Source organism: Quercus lobata, chromosome 4, assembly GCF_001633185.2.
Source record: "Quercus lobata isolate SW786 chromosome 4, ValleyOak3.0 Primary Assembly, whole genome shotgun sequence".
Lineage (NCBI taxonomy): Eukaryota > Viridiplantae > Streptophyta > Magnoliopsida > Fagales > Fagaceae > Quercus > Quercus lobata.
In genome coordinates this window covers 28,648,708-28,669,373 of record NC_044907.1, presented here as the reverse complement: position 1 = coordinate 28,669,373, position 20,666 = coordinate 28,648,708, and the positions used below count along the sequence as shown (strand labels likewise).

The following is a 20,666-nucleotide window of genomic DNA, read 5'->3' as shown; positions in this document are numbered from 1 at the left end:
ATGTAAACTGGTGCTACAACCTTCAACACTTTAGGGGTAAATCCTACTACATGAAGACGAGGGACAATAAGGTTCGGCTTATTCAGTGCCTCCCCGAGACCAACAAAGGGTTAAATAAGGACTTTCCCATTGTGTCCGGGGAGTGGCACGACGACCTTCATTGCCCAACAGAGGAGGGGGAACCAGGTGGAGTATCGAGAGTAGGAGAGGGTTGATCTTTTGTTCTATCGTAACTTGCATTGTTCGGTTGCTAACATGAGTATGCCCTTTTCTTGCAGATCCACATGCCTTTGAACGACACTTTCACTTGGTCAACCTGGGAGATTTAGAAACTATTCTCAAGGCGAAGGTTTTTGTAAACGAAGCCGACAAACATGTCAGGGCCGCTTACAAGATCTTAGGGTACGATCCCATCCAGAAATCATTCCCCGCTCTGAAGCACGTGATCAGAGCTAACAATCCTCGGCTTCAGAAAATCACTGTAGCAAAGCACAGATTTTTGCTCCCTAAAGGATCTCCTGTCCCAGAAGGCATCCCATTGGCAGGCCCTTCTTCATCTCATCAAGTAGCGGAGGCTGACGGTGATTTGGGTCCGTCCGAGGACGAATTTAGTGCATTCAACCAGGTTGATCAATCCGAGGATCCCTCTGATGACTTGGGCGACTCCCATTTGACAAAAGCGAAGCTTCTATCAGTAGAGACTCCTTCTCAGGCCGAGATGGGTTTTAAGAGAAAATCTTCAACCAGCCTGTTCGACCTAATTAAGGGCCAACCGGGGAAGGACGCGTTGGGGAAATCACAATCCAAGCTTCCTTCTCCTCCACCCTAGCCTCAGCCTGCCCAGACCAAGTCGTTTTCCACCCAATTACAGCCATCATCTCCACAATCCAGACTTCCTCCTCCCCCCCAATCGACTCTGCCTCCTCGGCCCGAGCCCACCGATCCAAAAAGGAAGAGGGCTCCCAAAGGCAAGGAGCCCATGGATGGGGGGAAATTTCGCTCCTCTCGGGAGGAAGATGAAGCACCACGAGCTTCAAAGCAATTAAAGATTGGGCATCATGGCCAGGAAAAAGAGGTCGATGCTCAATCCGCGCCCCAGGCCTGGCTTCCTATCCCAATGCTCCACGGGGAGCCATTGATGGACAACGCCTCCCTTAGGGACTTCCGAGGGGGTGAAGGCACTTATGTGGCTTACGCGTTAGAGAGGTCCCTGCTGCTTCCCATCGATATGGCTGAGTTGGGGAATCTGAGGAGATAGGAGGTCTTCCTCATCATTAAAAGATACTTGGGCATGGTAAGACTTCCAACACTTGTGACTCCGGTGATTTTTGTCCCTTGGTTTTTAACTTACAGCATGCTTGTTTCAATTGGTGGGCTGTCCAGGCCACTTATAGGCTGGAAGAGGACGCTAAAGAGCAGAGTAGGTCCCTGGAGCTCGAGCGTGACAAGCGCTTGGATGCTACGCGGACCCTCAAAAACTCCAAGGCTGATCTCTCGAAGGCAAGGGAGGAGCTGAAGGAGATGACAAGGGCTAGGGATAGCGCCGAATTAGGACTAGCCTGCGCTTAGAGACAGGCCGAAAGCCAGACTAAGCGCCTACTTGAGACTGAAGATCAATTGAAGATTGCCAAGAAGCAAATCATTGACCTAAAGAAGAAGCTGGCTAAGGTAGAGGGAGCCAAAAACGTCGTAGAGTGGGCCAGGGACGAAGTTTTGAGGGCTAAGGCAGAGGCGAAGTTCTCCAGGATAGAGGCCGAGAACTCCAAGGAGAAAGCCGAGGAGGAGGCTTATGACTTAGGAGTGGCTGAGACCCAGGCCACTCTCAAGGCTCAAGTGCTTGGAGTATGCAGGCTCTACTGTTCCCAGGTTTGGAATGAAGCCCTTAAACAAGCTGGGGTTGAGGCTTCATCCGACCTGTGGAAGATGGAGAATGTATACTATCCTTCAGCCATCCGCGAAACTGCCCCTGCCAACTCTGAGGCTGAGGTTGCTCCTAAGGAGGCTGAGGTTGCTCAGTCTGAAGCTGCTCTGGCCATAACTGCTCATAATGAGCCAGCCGAGGAGGGTGAGCTTCTTGGGGCGACAGAAACACATGAGAACCTGAACCCTGAAGCGCCCCAGAGAACTGCAGAGTCTACGGCTGATGCTCAGGCCCCTCATGCCGAGGAGCCAGCTCTCTCGGTTCAGCCCCTTTAAACTGTTTCCTCGAGCGAAGGCTCCAAGGGTCCTGAGGTCACTCCTGCTTAGCTCCCCAAGGAAGGGGTCAAGATAAAGTTGAAGAAATAGGCGACCCAGCTAACTTTTGTATTAGTTTTTTTTTTTTTTTTTTTTAAAGGACATTGGGATCATTGTAATTAATTTTTTTAGATTAAATGTATGAAATTCCTTTCTTCCCCTCTATTTTTTTTTCATTATGTGTTTATTGTTATTATTGCTATTGTCATTACTGTGAACCTTGTGTCTCATGAATTGGTTATTCTAATGGGTAAGAATGGCTATGTACATATCATATTTGAAATCAAACCTTTAAATTCTAACTCACCGGCATTAAGGGGACGCTTAGTTTGCGTCTACCCATATTTTTAGGGGGCGGGGGCCAAGTATAGGATCCGAGGTACCGAGCGTGTACTTAGGCCATATTCGCAACTTTTACGAATCTTGAAGTAGCTAGTTTCCCCATAGGTTTGAGTCCGAGGACCATGCAAGACCTTGGTTCTGTCTAGTACTTATATTTTTCTTGAAGTAGCTAGTTTCCCTATAGGTTTGAGTCCGAGGACCATGCAAGACCTTGGTTCTGTCTAGTACTCAGATTTTCTTGAAGTAGCTAGTTTCCCCATAGGTTTGGGTCCGAGGACCATGCAAGACCTTGGTTATGTCTAGTACTTAGATTTTTCTTGAAGTAGCTAGTTTCCCTATAGGTTTAGGTCTAAGGACCATGCAAGACCTTAGTTCTGTTTAGTACTCAGATTTTTCTTGAAGTAGCTAGTTTCCCCATAGGTTTAGGTCCGAGGACCATGGAAGACCTTGGTTCTATCTAGTACTTAGATTTTTCTTGAAGTACTTAGATGGTTGTCAAGATACAAGACATATAACCATATTGAACTGAAAATTTGAATTAGAGAAATGCTTTTGTTAATAATAATACCTTCTCAAGTTATTTACATTCCATGGACGAGATACAGCTTTTTCATCTAAGTCTTCTAAGTAGTATGCACCTATTCTTATTACTGAAGTAATTCAGTAGGGTCCTTCCCAATTGGGTCCAAGCTTTCCCCAAGATGGGTTCTTGGCAGCACCCACAACTTTCCTCAACACTAGGTCCCCTGGTGCTAGCGGTCTAAACTTCACATTGGCATCATATCCCTGCTTGAGCTTCTAGTGGTAATAGGCCAACTGGATTCCTACCTTTTCTCTTCGTTCATCGATCAGATCTAGATTCATCCCTAGTAGTTCATCATTACTGTCTGGGGTGAAAAAGTTCGTCCTCAGCGTTGGGAAGCTTGCCTCTAGAGGGATAACAGCCTCGACCCCGTAGGTCATGGCAAAAGGTGTCTCTCCTGTTAACTGCCGTGGTGTAGTCCGATAAGTCCATAAGACATGCGGCAGCTCTTCTACCCATCTTCCCTTGGCGTTATCCAGTCTATTCTTAAGCCCATTGACTATGACCTTGTTGACGGCCTCGGCCTGTCCATTTCCTTGAGGATAAGCTGGAGTTGAGTACCTGTTAGTGATCCCTAGTTCGCAACAGTATCTTCTAAAGGCTTTGCTATCAAATTAGAGTCCATTATCTGAAATGAGGGTGTGAGGGACCCCGTATCATGTAACAAGGTTTCTCCAAATGAATTTCTTAACATCCACATCTCTAATGTTGGCTAGTGGCTCAGCTTCGACCCATTTGGTGAAGTAATCTGTGCCAACCAACATATATCTCTTATTTCCTGCTGCCTTGGGGAAAGGGCCTACAATATCCAGGCCCCACTGGGCGAACGGCCATGGACTGACAAAGGGTTGAGGACCCCTCCTGGCTGATGAATATTTGGGGCAAACCTTTGGCACTGGTCACACTTCTTAACATACTCCAGGGCTTCCTTCTGCATCCCCGGCCACTAATATCCCTGGGTAATGGCTCGGTGTGACAGAGATCTTTCTTCTGTGTGACTCCCATAAATCCCTTCGTGCAGCTCTTCAAGCAGTAACTCTGATGCTTTTGGGTGAATACACAGTAAATATAGATAGGAGCGCTTATACAATTTGTGATCCTCGGACAACCAGAACCGAGGGGTGTTTCTTCGTATTTTTTCAGCTTCTGATTTCTCCTCAGGCTGGACATTATCTTTGAGGAACCTCACTATAGGGTCCATCCAGCTAGGACCCACTCTAACCTCATGGATTTGGACCATGCCCTTTGCTACTTCATTTGCTCTATCCAGATGCTCAACAAGAATAATTCGAGGCAGACCCTCTGCCGAGGAGGTAGCAAGCATGGCCAATGAATCTGCATGAGTGTTTCCACTTCTGGAGACGTGTGACAGGCTGAAAAGATCGAAGTCTGACTGCAAGCGTTTGACCTGGCTTAAGTACTCTTGCATCCTTGCGTCTTTGGCTTCTAACTCCCCCTTTACCTGGCCCACTACTAGTCTCAAGTCCGAGAACATCTCCACTGCTTTTCCTCCCATTTTCTGCACCATGGCCATTCCTTGTAACAAAGCCTCATACTCGGCTTCGTTATTCGTGGCCGAGAACCCAAGTCTTAGGGATTTCTCTATGATAGTCTTCTTAGGAGATATTAGGACTAGCCCCAATCCGGACCCCCTTTGATTTGCTGTGCCATTAATGTACACCTTCCAACATGGGGGTCCTGGCGTAGAGATTACCCCAATCGATTTCCCATCCATGTTACGCTCCTCTGCTACTGTTTCTACTGGTGGTTCAGCAAATTCGGCCACCAAGTCAGCTAGGACTTGGCCCTTTATGGAGGTCTGAGGCATGTACTTAATGTCAAAAGCTCCCAGGATTGTTCTCCATATGGCAATCCTTCTAGTGTAATCAGAGGTCCGAAGTACGGACTTCAAGGGTAGTTGGGTTAGAACAACTATTTTGTGGGCTTGGAAATAATGGGGAAACTTTCGCGTAGCATGGACCACAGCCAGTATGGCCTTCTCCAGGGGTAAGTATCTAACCTCAGCTTTATGCAGCGACTTGCTCACATAATAGACTGGCTTTCGAAGGCCATTGTCGTCCCGTATTAGCAACAAGCTCACAGCATGGGGGGCCACAGCAATATATGCGTATAGGACTTCATCGGCCTTAGGACTGGACATGATAGGTGGCCGGGATAGGTATTCCTTGAGTTGCTGGAAGGCCACAATACAATCGTTGGACCACTCAAACCCTTTCCACTTGTTGATCAAGAGATAGAACGGTCTACATCTATCCGCCGACCTGGAAATGAATCGATTCAGGACTGCGATCATCCTAGTAAGCTTTTGGACCTCCTTTGCGTTTTGCGGTGGTTTTAGATCATTTATAGCATTGATCTAGTCGGGGTTAACCTTAATTCCCCTATGAGTAACCATGTAACCCAAAAACTTGCCTGATCCCACGCCAAATGAGCCTTTGGAAGCATTTAGGCACAGCTTATGCTTCCTTAAGACACCAAAGGTGCTGCCGAGGTCTCCTAAATGCTCGAACACCACTTTACTCTTCACCACCATATCATCGACATAGATTTCGATGCTCTTACCCAACTGCGGCTCGAACATTCTTGTCATCATCATTTGATAAATGGACCCTGTATTCTTCAGACTGAACAGCATTACCTTGTAGTGGTAGTTCCCAATTGGTGTCACGAAGGCTGTCGTCTCTTGATCCTCCAAGGCTAATGGTATTTGATGATAGCCTTGAAAGGCATCTAAGAAGCTCATTCGAGGATGGCCTGCCGTTGCATCCACCAGCTGGTCTATCCAAGGCATGGGGAACGGGTCTTTTAGGCAAGCTTTATTTAGGTCCGTGAAGTCTACACAAACCCGCCACTTTCCACTTTTCTTCTTGACCACCACAGTGTTGGCCAACCATTCGAGGTAAAAAACCTCTTTGATAGCCCCTGCACGCTTAAGCTTCGCCACTTCGTCCCTAATCGCATCAGAGTGCTCTCTTGATGGGCAATGGGGTGGCTGCTTCTTGGAAGCATCGCAAGCATCCCATGCAAATACATCAATATTTCTTTTGAGAAACTCAATCAACTCCTCCTTGTCCTGAAGAGGCAGCTAAGCCCCTACCCGAAAAAACTTCTCCAGATCACCACCAATAACCACCTCCTCCAAATCTTCGCATTTCGCTTCCTCGGCAGCTGTATTAGGAGGCGAAACTGGGGCCCTTGATTGCTATAAATTCTTTTCAGCAAAGGCTGAAGACTCCGCATCAAGCCGATGTGAGATGGCAGCCACCACACACTGCCTTGCCATGGATTAGCAACCACGGATTTCGAGAACTTGGTCCCCTGAAGGGAATTTCACCTTCTGATGCAATGAGGAAGCAACAGCCCCTAAGGTATGGAGCTAGGGCCTACCGACGATGGCTGTGTAGGGAGAGTAGGTATCCACCACGATAAAGTTCACCTCCACTATCTCTAGGCCGGTCCGAATGGGCAACCTAATCATGCCCTTTGGAATGACAAGCTTCCCATCGAAGCTCATCAGAGGAGAGTTATAGGGCATCAAATCTTCCGGTTTTAACCCCAGCCCCTTGTAGAGGTTGGGGTACATAACATCGGCCCCACTGCCACCATCCACCATCACTCTTTTTACATCATAGTCCCCGATTCTGAGAGTGATCAACAGCGCATCGTCGTGGGGCTGGATGGTTCCGATCTTGTCCTCTTCTGAAAAACTCAAGATTGGATGAAAATTCATTATGGCCCTCTTCGGCTTTGGCTGGGACTCTTCAGCAGGCCGTCGAGCCACAGATAACACTCGTGAAGGGCACGTGCTTGTTCTTCCTGGCGCGGCCAAGATTACATTGATCGTCCCTACGGGTGGCCTTAGGACAATATCTCTCTGGGGTTCCTGATGAGTCTGGCCTTGGTGACTACTGGGATGATGCACAAGGTGTTTCAGCTTTCCTTCTCGGACCAGTTGGTCCAGATAGTTCCAGAGGTTCCTACAGTTTTCCATGGTATGCCCGTGGTCCTGGTGGTATTGGCAATAAAAGTTCTGATTGCGCCTCGTGGACTTTCCTGCCATCTTATTCGGCCACTTAAAGTATGGCTCGTTCTTAATTTTTTCCAACACCCGATGTACTAGTTCTCGGAATACAGTATTGACAGTGTGTGTGTTGGTTACTCCAGATTGCCCTACGAAATCTCTCCTCGGACGGTTGTTATTATATCGATCCGACCTGAAATCCCTCCTCTCTTGAGGGATAACCTTCTCTTTTCCTCTACCTTGCAGCTGGTCTTCCTTCACTCGTTTGTACTTATCGATCCGATCCATCAGTTGGCGCATACTGGTGGCGGGCTTGCCAGTTAGAGACTTCCTCAAGCTGTGCTCAGCTGGGAGACTATATTTGAAGGTGTTGATGGCGACATCGTCAAAATTGTCATCCATTTCATTATACGTCTCCCAATATCTGTCCAAGTAGGCCTTTAGAGTTTCTTCATCATGCATGGATAACGACAATAAAGCATTCAAACGTCGAGGAGCTCTGCTATTTGTAATGAAACGGGAGCCAAAAGCTTGGGTTAGCTGCCTATATGAATCTATGGAATTCGTCTTTAAGCCATTGAACCACCTTATCGCTACTGGTCCCAAGCTAGATGGGAAAACCTTGCACATTAGCGCCTCGTTTTTAGAATGGACAGTCATCCTTTGGTTGAACTGGCTCACATGCTCCACAGGGTCTGTTTTGCAGTTGTAAATGGCGAAGGTTGGTTGCTGGAATCATCGAGGAAGTGTAGCCCCTTCTATGTGGTGCGTGAAAGGTGACTTGGAGAGCCTGCTCATGGCATCGTTTCCCAAGCCCCTAGGAGATGGGCTTTTACGCTTACACCTCCGGTAGTGCTCTTCTTCATGAGAGAATGTCTCACTTGGGGGAGTCCTCGATCTTTGCCTATAGTCATCGTCACTTTCATCATCGGAGGGTATGTAAGGCTTGGAATGAGATCGCCTTTGTTGTGCATGGCGCAGCTTTCTCTTCAAATCATCTATCTCTCGCTGCATAGCCTGCTTATCGTTCTGTCTCTGGGATACATGACTCCTAATTTCTTCTAGTTGCACGGCCAGGTTGTTATTTTGTCTCTAAAGCACGTGATTGCCCACACGAGAATAGCTTTTGCTGGTTTAAGTGGTGTGCACACTTCCTTCTCGAAACCTTCCATTCTCTTCATTTCGATCACGCTCAGGGTTAGGAAAGTTACCCTGTTGTTGGGATCTGGCCGGTTCGAGCTGATGGGAGCCTGCTTGATGAGGGCTTGATCCTACCATGCTTGATTGTTGCCCTTACTAACACACAAGTTCTCCCCACAGACAGCGCCAATTGTAGGGACTGGGTTTGAGCACTTTTACTACTAAATGAGTGGACTCGAGCCCAACTAGCTCAATACAATAGATTTATAAAGAGTAGGTTTAAGAACTAGGTCTTAGTAAGGATTACAACAACTAAACACAGTTATGAATGGATTGAATAACAAGGATATAGACTAAAGTATGAAATTCTGTCCTCGGGCACTTCGTCCGAGGAACTTAGTGTTCTTATTCTTTCTTCAGTGCTAGGTCACAATGGTTTCCAAGATCATGCAAATTGCTACCGTATTCTCCTTTCTTTTTCCCGCCCCCTTTCATGGGGGATTTCTCACATTATATATCCCCCTCCAGTCGATTTTGGCCCTCCATCTGTTGATCATGCAGGTCACTACTCGAGTACTTGTCACATCAGCCACCTTCCCAAACCTCCAGTGAGTTGCAGCAACCAAGACTGCACTGTTCAGGAGTCATTTCCTCATTAATGCAGCCAGAATGTTAGTTGTGGGCATTTAATGCGGAGGTGATAGTTTCTCCTTGAATTGTTCCTACACCATGCTCCTATGGCTGTCCTACAATGCTTGTCCTTTTTCTTGGGACGCTCTAGGAGGCTATCGTTGATGACGAGCCGTTCTTTCCTACTAGGATATGGGTTGGTCGAGGACAGGATTGTCCTCGGCTACGTTTCTAGGCTACTTGGACTTTCTTTATTCGTCCTCGGCCATTTCTTCCTCCTCGGCATAGGCCTTGGGTTTAATATGAGATGGGCCGGGGTTGCCAAAATCTTTGACCCCACAAGTATTTTACATGTACTATAAGATAATTTGTTACAAAATGTTACAAAGTAACACAAAAAAAAAAAATAAATAAATAAAGACCAAGAACATAACTAAAAGACAACTAAGGTTTATACCCTTGTAAGACCGCAAAAATTTCCACAGAAAAGCCCAACTAGAAAAGACCACAAAAACCTCCAAAAGAAAAGCCCAATTAGGAAAAGAGCCGAGTCATTACTAGACTGATCCAACTTTCATAAAAGATGAGCCAGGTTATATAAAACAAACATTACTTTAGGGGTTTTTTTCCCTCTCTTTCTTTCTTTTTGTGTAAGGTTACCTTAGGATTTAAGGAAACTAAGAAAAGTAATGCTTTACATTAGAAAGTCTATTTATTATAGGTTTTAGTTAACTCAATTGGTAAAATTTCTGATGAAAAACACAATCATCAAATGTTGTTGCTCTATTAAAATAAATAAAAAAACCCTCAAGTAGCTAAACTATACTATATAGACACTCCACTCTTAATCCTTTTGAACTTCTTAATCAAATCTATAGATATCTAAAAGTTGAAACGTAGAATTAATTATTGCTATACTCCTGTTGAGCCACATCATCTACCTATTTCTAACCATATCTCTCCACTATTTCAAACCATAATGTCTCTTTTACCTTTTCATCTCTCCACTTCTCTCAACCTTAATGTCACTCTTCATCTATCCCTTCCTCTTCTATTTATTTTGGCTCTTCTTATCCCCATTCTATTACTATAAATATGTTATTCTTTCTCTCATTCTATACATATTTTCCCACATGAAAAAAGGTTATCACTTCTCTCTCTCTCTCTCTCTCATGTTTTATTTTTATGTGAATTTTTATTTTTTGTATCTCTACTTTAGATTGATGAATTTATATGTTCTTTAGAATTCTACTTTGGGTTGATACAATTTGGTTTTGTGTTTTAAGTTTTTAAGTTATTATCTTTTTTCTTTTCTATGATTGTTAAATGTTATCCAATTGCATATAAAGATAGTTGTAAGGTTGAATGAATTTAATCAACCATCTAATTGGTTTTATTCCATGCCAAATTTGTTTGTATTTCAGCATTTAGTAACCCTGTATTTAGGTGGGTTTGTTGTAAGGGTAGTGAGTAAGATAGAGTGTAGATTGCTCAAGAGTATGCAAGAAAAAAGAGACTCGCGGTTTGATCTCGTGGGTGACTCGCGGCTGCAAGCCGCCAGATGCAGCACACGTGCCAAGCATGCCAGAAGGTGAACAGTCATGCTAGCTGGAGCACTACAGGACAAAACAGGACAACTGGCCATACGGTTATCTCGCGACTGGGTCTCGCGACTCAGTCAAGTCGTGAGGCCAAGCCGTGAGCCACCCCTGTTTTGAAAAACCTGACGTTTCACATTCTCCTCTTACCCCAATATAAATACCCCTTATACCCACAAATGAAAGAGAGCTTCCAGAGAGAATTTTGAGAAAGAAACCCTAGAGTAAAACAAGATTGATTCATCTACAATCTTTACATAAGAGTCTCTTCAAATTCCTCAACTCTCTTCCTCTCCATTGTCAAACCCTTGAGAAGCATTTTACCAAAACCTTGTTCTCACCATATCCATTACTGTGAGAGGGCTGTTTGGTGTTCTGGAAAGCAGTTAGGAAGGAACCAATCTTCATTGGTTGATGCTATGGTCAAGTAGCGGAATCCGGGAAGCTAGAAAAGAAAAAGGTTCGGCGCAACCTCGTTGGAGAAAGAAGCTTGGAGGGCTTAGGTGCAATGGATAGATTAGGCTTGGAGGGTCTATTGCTGTCCATGTATCCCAACTACATTTTCTAGTGGATTGTTTACCACTTGGAGGGCGGCGGAGAGGTTTTACACCGAGGGCTTCGGTTTCCTCTTCGATAACACATCGCGTGTTGTCTTTGTGTTTGCATCTTCCTTCCCTTTTATCTTTGCCTTTTATTATCTGCTGTGGGTTGTGATTTTAATTTGGCTTAGATAGTTTTTCCAATTCTGATTTATAACTTTTGTTCATTTTCCGCACACTAGTTGTTTGATATAAAGCTTGAATTGGTTAATTTGTAAATTGGGGGTCTAAACGTTCAAGGGTGTTTTTACACTATTTGAACTTTCAATTGGTATCAGAGCGGGTACACTTCTATTGGTTTCATTACCATTGTGTGATCCTTGACTCCCTATTGAGATGGATCGGTCTCAATCCCTAAATGCACCTCCATATTTTGATGGTAGTAATTATGCTTTTTGGAAGGTTCGCATGAGAGCATTTCTGTGCTCCATTGATGAATCTATTTGGGATGCTGTTGAGATTGGTTAGACCAGACCTGAGGCAGCCAAATCCACATGGGATAAGGTAGCTCTCGCTACATCTAATGCTAACAGTAAAACACTCAATGCTATTTTCTGTGGTGTGTTTCCAGATGAATTTCACAGGATCTCCCACATTACCGTTGCCAAAGAAGCATGGGAGATATTGGAAACCACCTACGAAGGCACGAAGAAAGTAAAAAACACCAAGCTGCAAATGCTGACCACTCGGTTTGAGGAGCTCAAAATGAGTGAGGATGAGTCCTTTGACTCTTTCTATGGGAAGCTGAATGAGGTGGTTGTCAGCAAGTTCAATTTGGGGGAGAAAACGGAGGATTCTAAAATAGTAAGGAAGATCCTTCGATCATTGCCGGAAAGCTTTCGTGCCAAAGTAACAGCAATTGAAGAGAGTAAGGACCTTGATGACATCAAAGTCCAGGAGCTGATTGGTTCTCTTCAGACTTATGAAATGTCGCTGCTAAATCAACGGAGGAGCAAATCTCTTGCTCTTAAGACCATTAATGAGAAGGCAGAAGTCCATGACTCATCGGATGAAGATGTGGTTGATAAAAATGTTGCATACCTTGTAAAAAATTTCCGAAAATTCTTGAAATTCAAGAATAATGGAAAATTTGGTGATAAAGGAAAATTCCAAAGTTTAGGAAGGGAGAAAAGGGAATTCAAAAAGAAAGATGGAAAAGAATCCCAATCTACACAAGGTGTCACTTGTTTTGAATGCAACGGGCATGGACACTTTAAGAAAGAATGTCCGAATTATTTGAAATCAAAAGGCAAGGTGTATGCCACAACATTAAGTGACTTAGATTCATCCGACTCAGATTCTGAGGAAAGCTGTGATGGAGAAGGGAATTATTCAGCTTTTATGGCTATTGCCCATGTTGAGTCTTCAGAAGAGTTGAATCTGCTTGTACGAGACCTTGGAGAACTTAGTGATGAAGAATCATTGGGAGTTGTTGAAGAATCAGATGTTGAAGAAGATGAAAGCACAGCCAATATTCAAGAGAATTATAACTCACTCCTGGAAAAGTCGGGTGAGTAAGGGTGGCCAAGGCAGCTGTGAGAAAGATGAAGAAGGCAGAGGAGGACTATAAAAGTCTCCTAATTCGCTATAAGGAGGCCAAATGTGAGATAGAAACTTTGAATGGTGAGCTGTTAGAAGCCTACACAAAAGTGAGATTTCTTAAGCAAGAGGTTGTGCAAGCTAATGCCAAGATAGAGAAGGTCTCCATCAAGAAACTAGATGATGTTATTTCATCTCAAAAGAGTTTTTCAGACAAATCCGGATTGGGATATACCAAAGGAAGTAGCTCATCTGGAACTGTCACTAAAGAAGTGAAGTTTGTAAAGGCCAAAGATCCAGTTGAAGTTGAACCTACTGCTGAGAAACCCAAGATAGAGGAGAAGAAGAACGTGGAGAACCAACGGTTGTTGAATCCCCGCAATCAGTATGTGGGCAGGTCTGAATCCAGAGCCAAGTCTCGTCCACGACCAAAAAGAGGTCCTAGATCAAATTATGTGTGTCATCATTGCGGACTTCAAGGGCATACTCGACCAAATTGTCAAAAGCTGAAAGCAATGAATAGTGCAACTCCTCAAAGGTCACGAGAACTTAGAAATGATAGGAGAAATTGGGCTGGTGAACCATCAAGAGACCAAAACGGTGATCCCGGAATGATGAACGTGATGAAAATGATTGGTGCATTCACTAACTGCTTGGAAAGCTTCACACGAAGGTTTGAAAGCCCTAACTCTCGTACCCAATCCTATAAGGAAATCACCCCAAACGCAAGTGACGTGTGGGTGAAAAAGGGTACTCATGCATAAGCATTACAACATGTCCATGCATCAATTCTTCCTAGGCCTTGTGACGGTGTTTGATTGTTTGCTTATTGTTTATGTTGATGGTTGTTTGTTTGTCTATTTGTGCACACTTTTGGTCATTTTTATTTTTAATCAATCTTTTTCTTCTTATGTGTCAAAAATCCAAAAATCACATAAAAATTAGAAAATCAAAAAGTTTGATTGGCATTGAGTTTTTGTCTCAAAACTTGTTTTGCCTTGTACTTTTGTGCTAATGGCTTTGTGCATTTTCGAGCATAGCTTGTTTCTTTGCACTCTTATCATTGTGGGAGAAATCTTGAAATCTATGTGATTATTGTAAATAGATCTTCAAACTTGTCATGAATGATTAGTGAATGGTTATGTTGATCTTGAGACATGCATAGACTTATGTCTATATATCTTCCCACTCTTTATTTTTTTTGTTTATGCTAAAAGGAGCTCACCAAATGTAAATCTCCAAATGAAAAGATATATTGAGCTGCAAAAGCCTGTCGCACATGCTAGTATTCGACTAGGAAAAAGGGAAAGCAACCAAAAATTAAAGTGAATGTTTATTCAAAAAGCCAAAGGCTTGTTCATTAAAGTGAAATATCAAATATCACTCTCACAATGAGAGGTGATTGTCCCAAAAGGATCAAAAAGATCAATTGTTATGATTGAAAGTGGAGTCAAATGTAAAGCTCCAAGATATGTTATCAAGTTTTGTGGGAGGTCATATATACATATTTCTATAATTGAGATGGGTCACATAATCTAGTGCTAATTGTGTATGTCTTGGTTGAATTGATCATTGAAACTTCACATTAGACTAAGGACTATCTCATTGTTGATATCCACACACAACACACAAGTTTATGTTCAATAAATGTCATATTCATTTGTGTAATTGTACTTGATGAAATGTGTTTTCACATGCTCAATCTTTGTTGAGTCAAGCACAAAAAGATTTTTGAATGTTTTAGGTGTTTTTGGAAAGTATTTTGTTCTTAAAATCTGAAAATTTCAAAAAACAAATTTGCCCTGTTTTGGCAACTCAGTCGCGGGTAAATCAAGTCGCGGGCCTCAGTCGCATGTTCACGGGTCTATTTTGGCAACTTGTTCGCGAGTGGAAGGTCCAGTTGTGAGGGTTACTCAGAGATTTTCGCGGCTCAGCTCGCGACTCCCTCGCGGGTAGACATTCTAGTCGCGAAAAACACTTCGAAAATTTTTTCAAAATTTTGTCTTTGAGTGTTTTGGCGACTTGACCTGGCGACTTGTTGGCGATTCACTTCAGTCGCGAAAAACGCGTGTTTGGCAAAAATAGGGGCAGTTTTTAAATCTTTTTCAGTTTTTCCTCGAACTTTTTGTGTCTATTCATCTTCTCAAGGAGGGTCTTGGACAAGACTTGGAATTTTCATCCAATGGAAACTCCGTCAGTGTTTCCTCTCTTCCTCCAAAACTGAGAGTGCTTACAATTGTGATGTTTCACAATTTGTACCCCTTATCAAGCACTGGGTATATTAACCTCGAACGTGTTTTGTTTCTTCATGATCTAATCTCTGATGTAGAAATTGACATCTGTGCTCATATCTTTCATGTTCTGCGCAAAACGGTTCTACAAACTGAGTCCCAAACGTGCATTCCTTTCTGCTGTCTCATTTCAAGGATCTTGAAGCTCAAGGGAATTTATCCAACGGCAGATGAATCTCCTCACTCAAAACCGAGTCCAATCAACATGCGTACATTCAACGCAAGCATTGGACATAGTCGGAAGAGAGCCAAACCGGAAACTTCCGCATCTCACAGTGGCTCTCATTTCAGCACTCTCTCCTTTGATGAAAAACTTGATCACATTGTATCCTCTATACACGAGTTGAATACAAAGATGTCTGGACTCACATCTACTCTACACCATCACAGCACTCGATGGGATATGAAGTTTACCTCACTTCAAACTCAATTGGATCAGATTCAGAGAAGGCTAGAAGAGAATGTATGGCCTATTCCATGACAAAAAGGGGGAGTGATAGCCTGATCAGAGGGGGAGGATATTACCTAAGGGGAAGTGTTTCTACATTCTTCTTCAGTTTAAGTTGTTATATTTTCTTCAGTTTAAGTTGTTATATTGTTGATGTTATTCAGTATATATTTTGTTTTTTACCCATGTTGCTTATGTAAGCTTTTAGGGTTATGTTTTATGCATATTTGTAGGCTTTATGGTTTGTACCATGCTTTTTGCAGCCTTTTATGCTTTGTTTAAATCAGTACTTCTATCTAAATGTATTGCATTTTCTTGTTAAGTACTGTCACTCTTGTGCCCTTGTAGGATTGTTCCTAGATGCATATACCTAGTGTTTTAAGCATTGGTTGAGTGTTGGGCATACAAGTAACTTGCATTGTTCTTGTTTGCTTGTATGTTCAAGTGTTCATTCCAAGTGTGAATGAGCATTGTGTTCACTACCTTGTAGTGATTACTTGGTTGATCAAGCCATGGTTTGTTTCTTAACTCCATCTTTGCTTGATCACATATTGCCTGTTTCATATGCATTTCACGATTTTCTGCTTACAATGATCATGGTGTATTGTTGTGTTTCAGGAGTCTCATATTCATATGATTCAAGTGCTTCACAGCTTCTAGAGTTAGGTGTGAATGAGTTTTGCTCAACTGTTCTCAAATCACATGTTAAGTCTAGAGTCTGTTTTAGGCTTTTGTCACGGAATAGCCAAAGGAGGAGATTGTAAGGTTGAATTTAATCAACCATCTAATTGGCTTTATTCCGTGCCAAATTTGCTTGTATTTCAACATTTAGTAACCCTGTATTTAGGTGAGTTTGTTATAAGGGTAGTGAGTGAGATAGAGTGTAGATTGCTCAAGAATGTGCAAGAAAACAGAAACTCGCAGCTTGATCTTGCGGGTGACTCGCAGCTGCAAGCCGCCAGATGCAGCACACGTGCCAAGCATGCCAAAAGGTGAACAGCCATGCTAGCTGGAGCACTACAGGACAAAACAGGACAACTGGCCATACAGTTATCTCGCGACTGGGTCTCGTGACTCAGTCAAGTCGCGAGGCTAAGCCGCGAGCCACCCCTGTTTTGAAAAACCTGACGTTTCACATTCTCCTCTCACCCTAGTATAAATACCCCTTATACCCACAAATGAAAGAGAGCTTCTAGAGAGAATTTTGAGAGAGAAACCCTAGAGTAAAACAAGATTGATTCATCTACAATCTTTATATAAGAGTCTCTTCAAATTCCTCAACTCTCTTCCTCTCCATTGTCAAACCCTTGAGAGACATTTTACCAAAACCTTGTTCTCACCATATCCATTACTGTGAGAGGGCTGTTTGGTGTTCTGGGAAGCAGTTAGGAAGGAACCAATCTTCATTGGTTAATGCTATGGTCAAGTAGTGGAATCCGGGAAGCTAGAAAAGAAAAAGGTTCGGCGCAACCTCGTTGGAGCAAGAAGCTTGGAGGGCTTAAGTGCACTGGTAGATTAGGCTTGGAGGGTCTATTGCTGTCCATGTATCCCAACTACATTTTCTAGTGGATTGTTTACCGCTTGGAGAGCGGCGGAGAGGTTTTACGCCGTGGGCTTTGGTTTCCTCTTCGATAACACATCGCGTGTTGTCTTTGTGTTTGCATCTTCCTTCCCTTTTATCTTTGCCTTTTATTATCTGCTGTGGATTATGATTTTAATTTGGCTTAGATAGTTTTTCCAATTCTGATTTATAGCTTTTGTTCATTTTCCGCACACTAGTTGTTTGATATAAAGCTTAAATTGGTTAATTTGTAAATTGGGGGTCTAAATGTTCAAGGGTATTTTTACACTATTTGAACTTTCAATAGTTTACAAGAATATAATGTTATTCTATTATATAGCATGACTTGGATAATTTGGTATTTGACTCATAACTATATACTCTCTCTCTCTCTCTCTCTTTATATATATATATATATATATATATATAATTTATTCTTTCTTGCAACTTTACTTTAGGTTAATAAATCATTGTATTTTTTTATAATACTATTTTGTGTTAATTTGATTTGGTAGTGTGTGTGTCTGTGCTTTTAATTTTTAGTTTTCCATTACAAGTCTTCTCTTTTCCTCTTATAACTTTTGTTTGATTTTTTTGACATAATACTTAGTTATTTTGTAAGTGAGATTCTAAATTTATATCAAAAATATAATCTTGGCTATGTATTTGAATGTGTCTATCAACTATTAAAACCGCCCAAGATGAATATGTATAGACAATATTTTTGCTTTTTTTCATTGATTTATTATTTAGTTATAACGTCAAAATTAAAATAGATGAATATGTAAAGTTAAAACTGTTTAAAATGAATTTGTAAAGCCAATATATTTATATATTTAATATTGTCAAAAAAGTAAAAGTAAAAAATAAATAATAAAAAGAATAATAATGTGGCCAATGATGTGGTAGATGAGAAAACTAAACAAGAGTATAGCAACAATAAATGCAATATAAAGGTCAGTCAAAGGCAATTAAATCTTAATAAGTGAAAGTGTTTGTGTTCAATTTTAGAAATAAAGTCTACTTTTTTTTACATATTATTTTAAATATTAAATTTATAATATGGTATAATCTCCTAGGAATTTTTTAGAAATATGCAGTTCCATCTCATATATATATATTAGTAAACAAAACCCAATCAATAGTTTGAAGTTACTCATACAATATGAAAAAGTATAAATATGATAATCTCTTTTAAGAGAATGAAAATTTTGAATAATATATTTGAAATTTAAATAGTTTAGTTGTATAGGAAAAAAAATTAAGAAAATATAATGCACAATAACATAATTTAGCAAAATATGGACCGCCTAAAAAATGAATAATATCAATAAAAAAATCCAATAATAAAAAGATGATATTTTTTTGGGATAGATAAATGAAAAATAATTTTAGAAATTATTTAATTTTTTGAGAGGAAAAAATTATTTTTCACAAAATTTAAAGAACAAATTATGAGTCCGTTTGGATACAACTAAAAACTGAAAACACTGTAGCAAAATAATTTTTAAATGTGTAAATAGTACTGTGGGACCCATTTTTAATATTTTTTCTAAATAAATTGGTTGTGAGTTCCGTGAACAGTGCACAATGTCTCCTACACAGTATAATCCTCATGCATGAACAGTGTGGGTTACTGTTCATAAGCCTAAATGCACTGTTCATGTCTCATGAACAGTGAAAGAGGCGCTAAAAAAATTTATAAAAAATAAAAATAAAAAAAAGGCAAAAAACGTAAACGCAGGGGGAGAGACGCACATCCAAACGCTCACTATATATTATACCATAACTACAAAATAATTATAAATTTGCACGCAGCCGCAGCCAGCAAAATATAGTTAAAACTTAAAACGCACTGATTCCTTGGGCTTGACAGCAAATACAGCAGACCCATGGGTGAGGATTGAGATCAGAGATCGAGTCATGGAGAGTGAGGATTGAGATCGGGCTCTTGAGAGGCTAGGGTTGAAAATGTCTGAAGCAATCGTATATAAACAAAGCCTAAAGCCGTATTTTTAACATGCGGCTATAGGCAAAATCTGAGGCCGCTTTTAAAAAATGCGGCCCCAGTTTGGTCTGAAGCCACGTGTTTAAAACGTGGCTTCAAACCAAATTTGAAGCCGCGTTTTAAACACGCGGCTTCAGACCAAATTTAAAGCCGCGTCTATAACACGCGGCTTCAGGTATGCTAGAGCCGCATTTTAAAAATGCGGCCACAGTTAAGGAAAAAAAAAAAAGAGTTTGCCAAAAAATTAAATACGGAGGTCCTTAGGCCGCGTTTTTAGCTCAAAAAAACGCGGCCTAAGAACCCTTCTATGGCCCTGCGTTTAAAACGCGACTTTAAGGTTTTTTTAAGCCGCGTTTTTATAAAATGCAGTTTTAATCTATCTTGGGCCGTGTTTTTTATAGCCGCGCCTTAAAAAACGCGGCCCAAGGCCCCCGCATTTTGTAGTGCCATAAGTTAAAATCATTGAAGCCGTGGCAACAAATATTTCAAATTGATCAAAAGGGAACCTCCGTGCATCAGTGCATGTGAGTGACATGATGACCAAGACTAAAGCTGAGAGAACCAAAGCGTTAGGAATCAAGAAAACATAGAAGGCTTCTTTTTCAGATGCATAAATGGCTCTCGCTGCTCTATGTCCATGGTCATTACCTTGCCAAACCCCGCTAGGAGGGTTAACCCCAGCTTGAAAGGACACTGCAGCAATCAACGTAGCAACCACTAAGAGAACGCTTCGGACTTCGGTTGGTGAGTCCCGGTCTTCTTCGTATTGGAAGTACTTAAACCAGTTCCTCCAGCTACGAGTATTTTGAGGTAGCTAGGTTAGCCATTTTTTTCTTTGCAAGCAATCATATAAGTCTCTGCAAAACCATACGGTCTTGCACTTGCATGACGTTTTTTATCATTTGTTTGCTATATATAGCATACTTGTTTTTTTTTATAAAACCATGTTAGCTGTGGTTTTGGTCAATAAAGATGTGCCATGTGAGGAAGAGGTGAGGAGGTTTCATCCTTATGGAAAAGGAAAATGCAATGCAGTAAAAATATATGTACATACAATTCAGTTCCTTGGAAAAAGGATGAATTTCTTTTTTCCTAGGCATAAAAAGAGATGAAATTTTGTGTAAATATGACAAATAATTGTTTGCAGTGAATCTTTGAGTCAATGACAAACGACCATTTTAGAGTCAATAACAATTTGTATGTAATAAAAACAACCCTAAGTAATAATGGTCCAATAGCCTTCGATGATGTGCAAGTAAGATGGTAGTAAGCCAAATAAACTTCACACATGCCTAACAAACAAAAAGACACTGCGTGTATTTTTCAAGATAGCAATATATAATTAATAATTTACGTTAATAATAATAATAATAATAATAATAATAAGATGAAAATTTTAGATTTATGGTACATCTCTTTTGGTAATTCAATTTGTACGTTTTTAGACCCCTTAAAACACAACCAGATTAACCTATTTAATTAGCCAAGTGATTACTTAGTCAAATTATCAAATCTAGGTTAACACAAATATCATATCAATGCAAAGTGCGGAAAATAAAGAACACAAAGATATGATGACCCAGGAAAACCAAACCGGTAAAAAACCTGGAGAGGATTTAATCTAGCTATCCTCAAGGTAAAACTAAATCC

General features: G+C 41.4%; 2 protein-coding genes across 2 annotated transcripts; both read right to left on the bottom strand.

Annotated features, from left to right (window-relative positions):
• Positions 1-4,106: 4,106 nt before the first annotated feature.
• LOC115984986 lies at positions 4,107-5,321 on the bottom strand. Its single transcript, XM_031107962.1, has one exon. It carries the CDS (start codon positions 5,319-5,321, stop codon positions 4,107-4,109), a length of 1,215 nt encoding a protein of 404 aa, XP_030963822.1.
• Positions 5,322-6,557: 1,236 nt separating this feature from the next.
• On the bottom strand, positions 6,558-7,832 carry LOC115984985. The gene has a single exon (XM_031107961.1). The coding sequence runs from the start codon at positions 7,830-7,832 to the stop codon at positions 6,558-6,560; it is 1,275 nt and encodes a 424-aa protein (XP_030963821.1).
• Between the last annotated feature and the right edge of the window lie 12,834 nt (positions 7,833-20,666).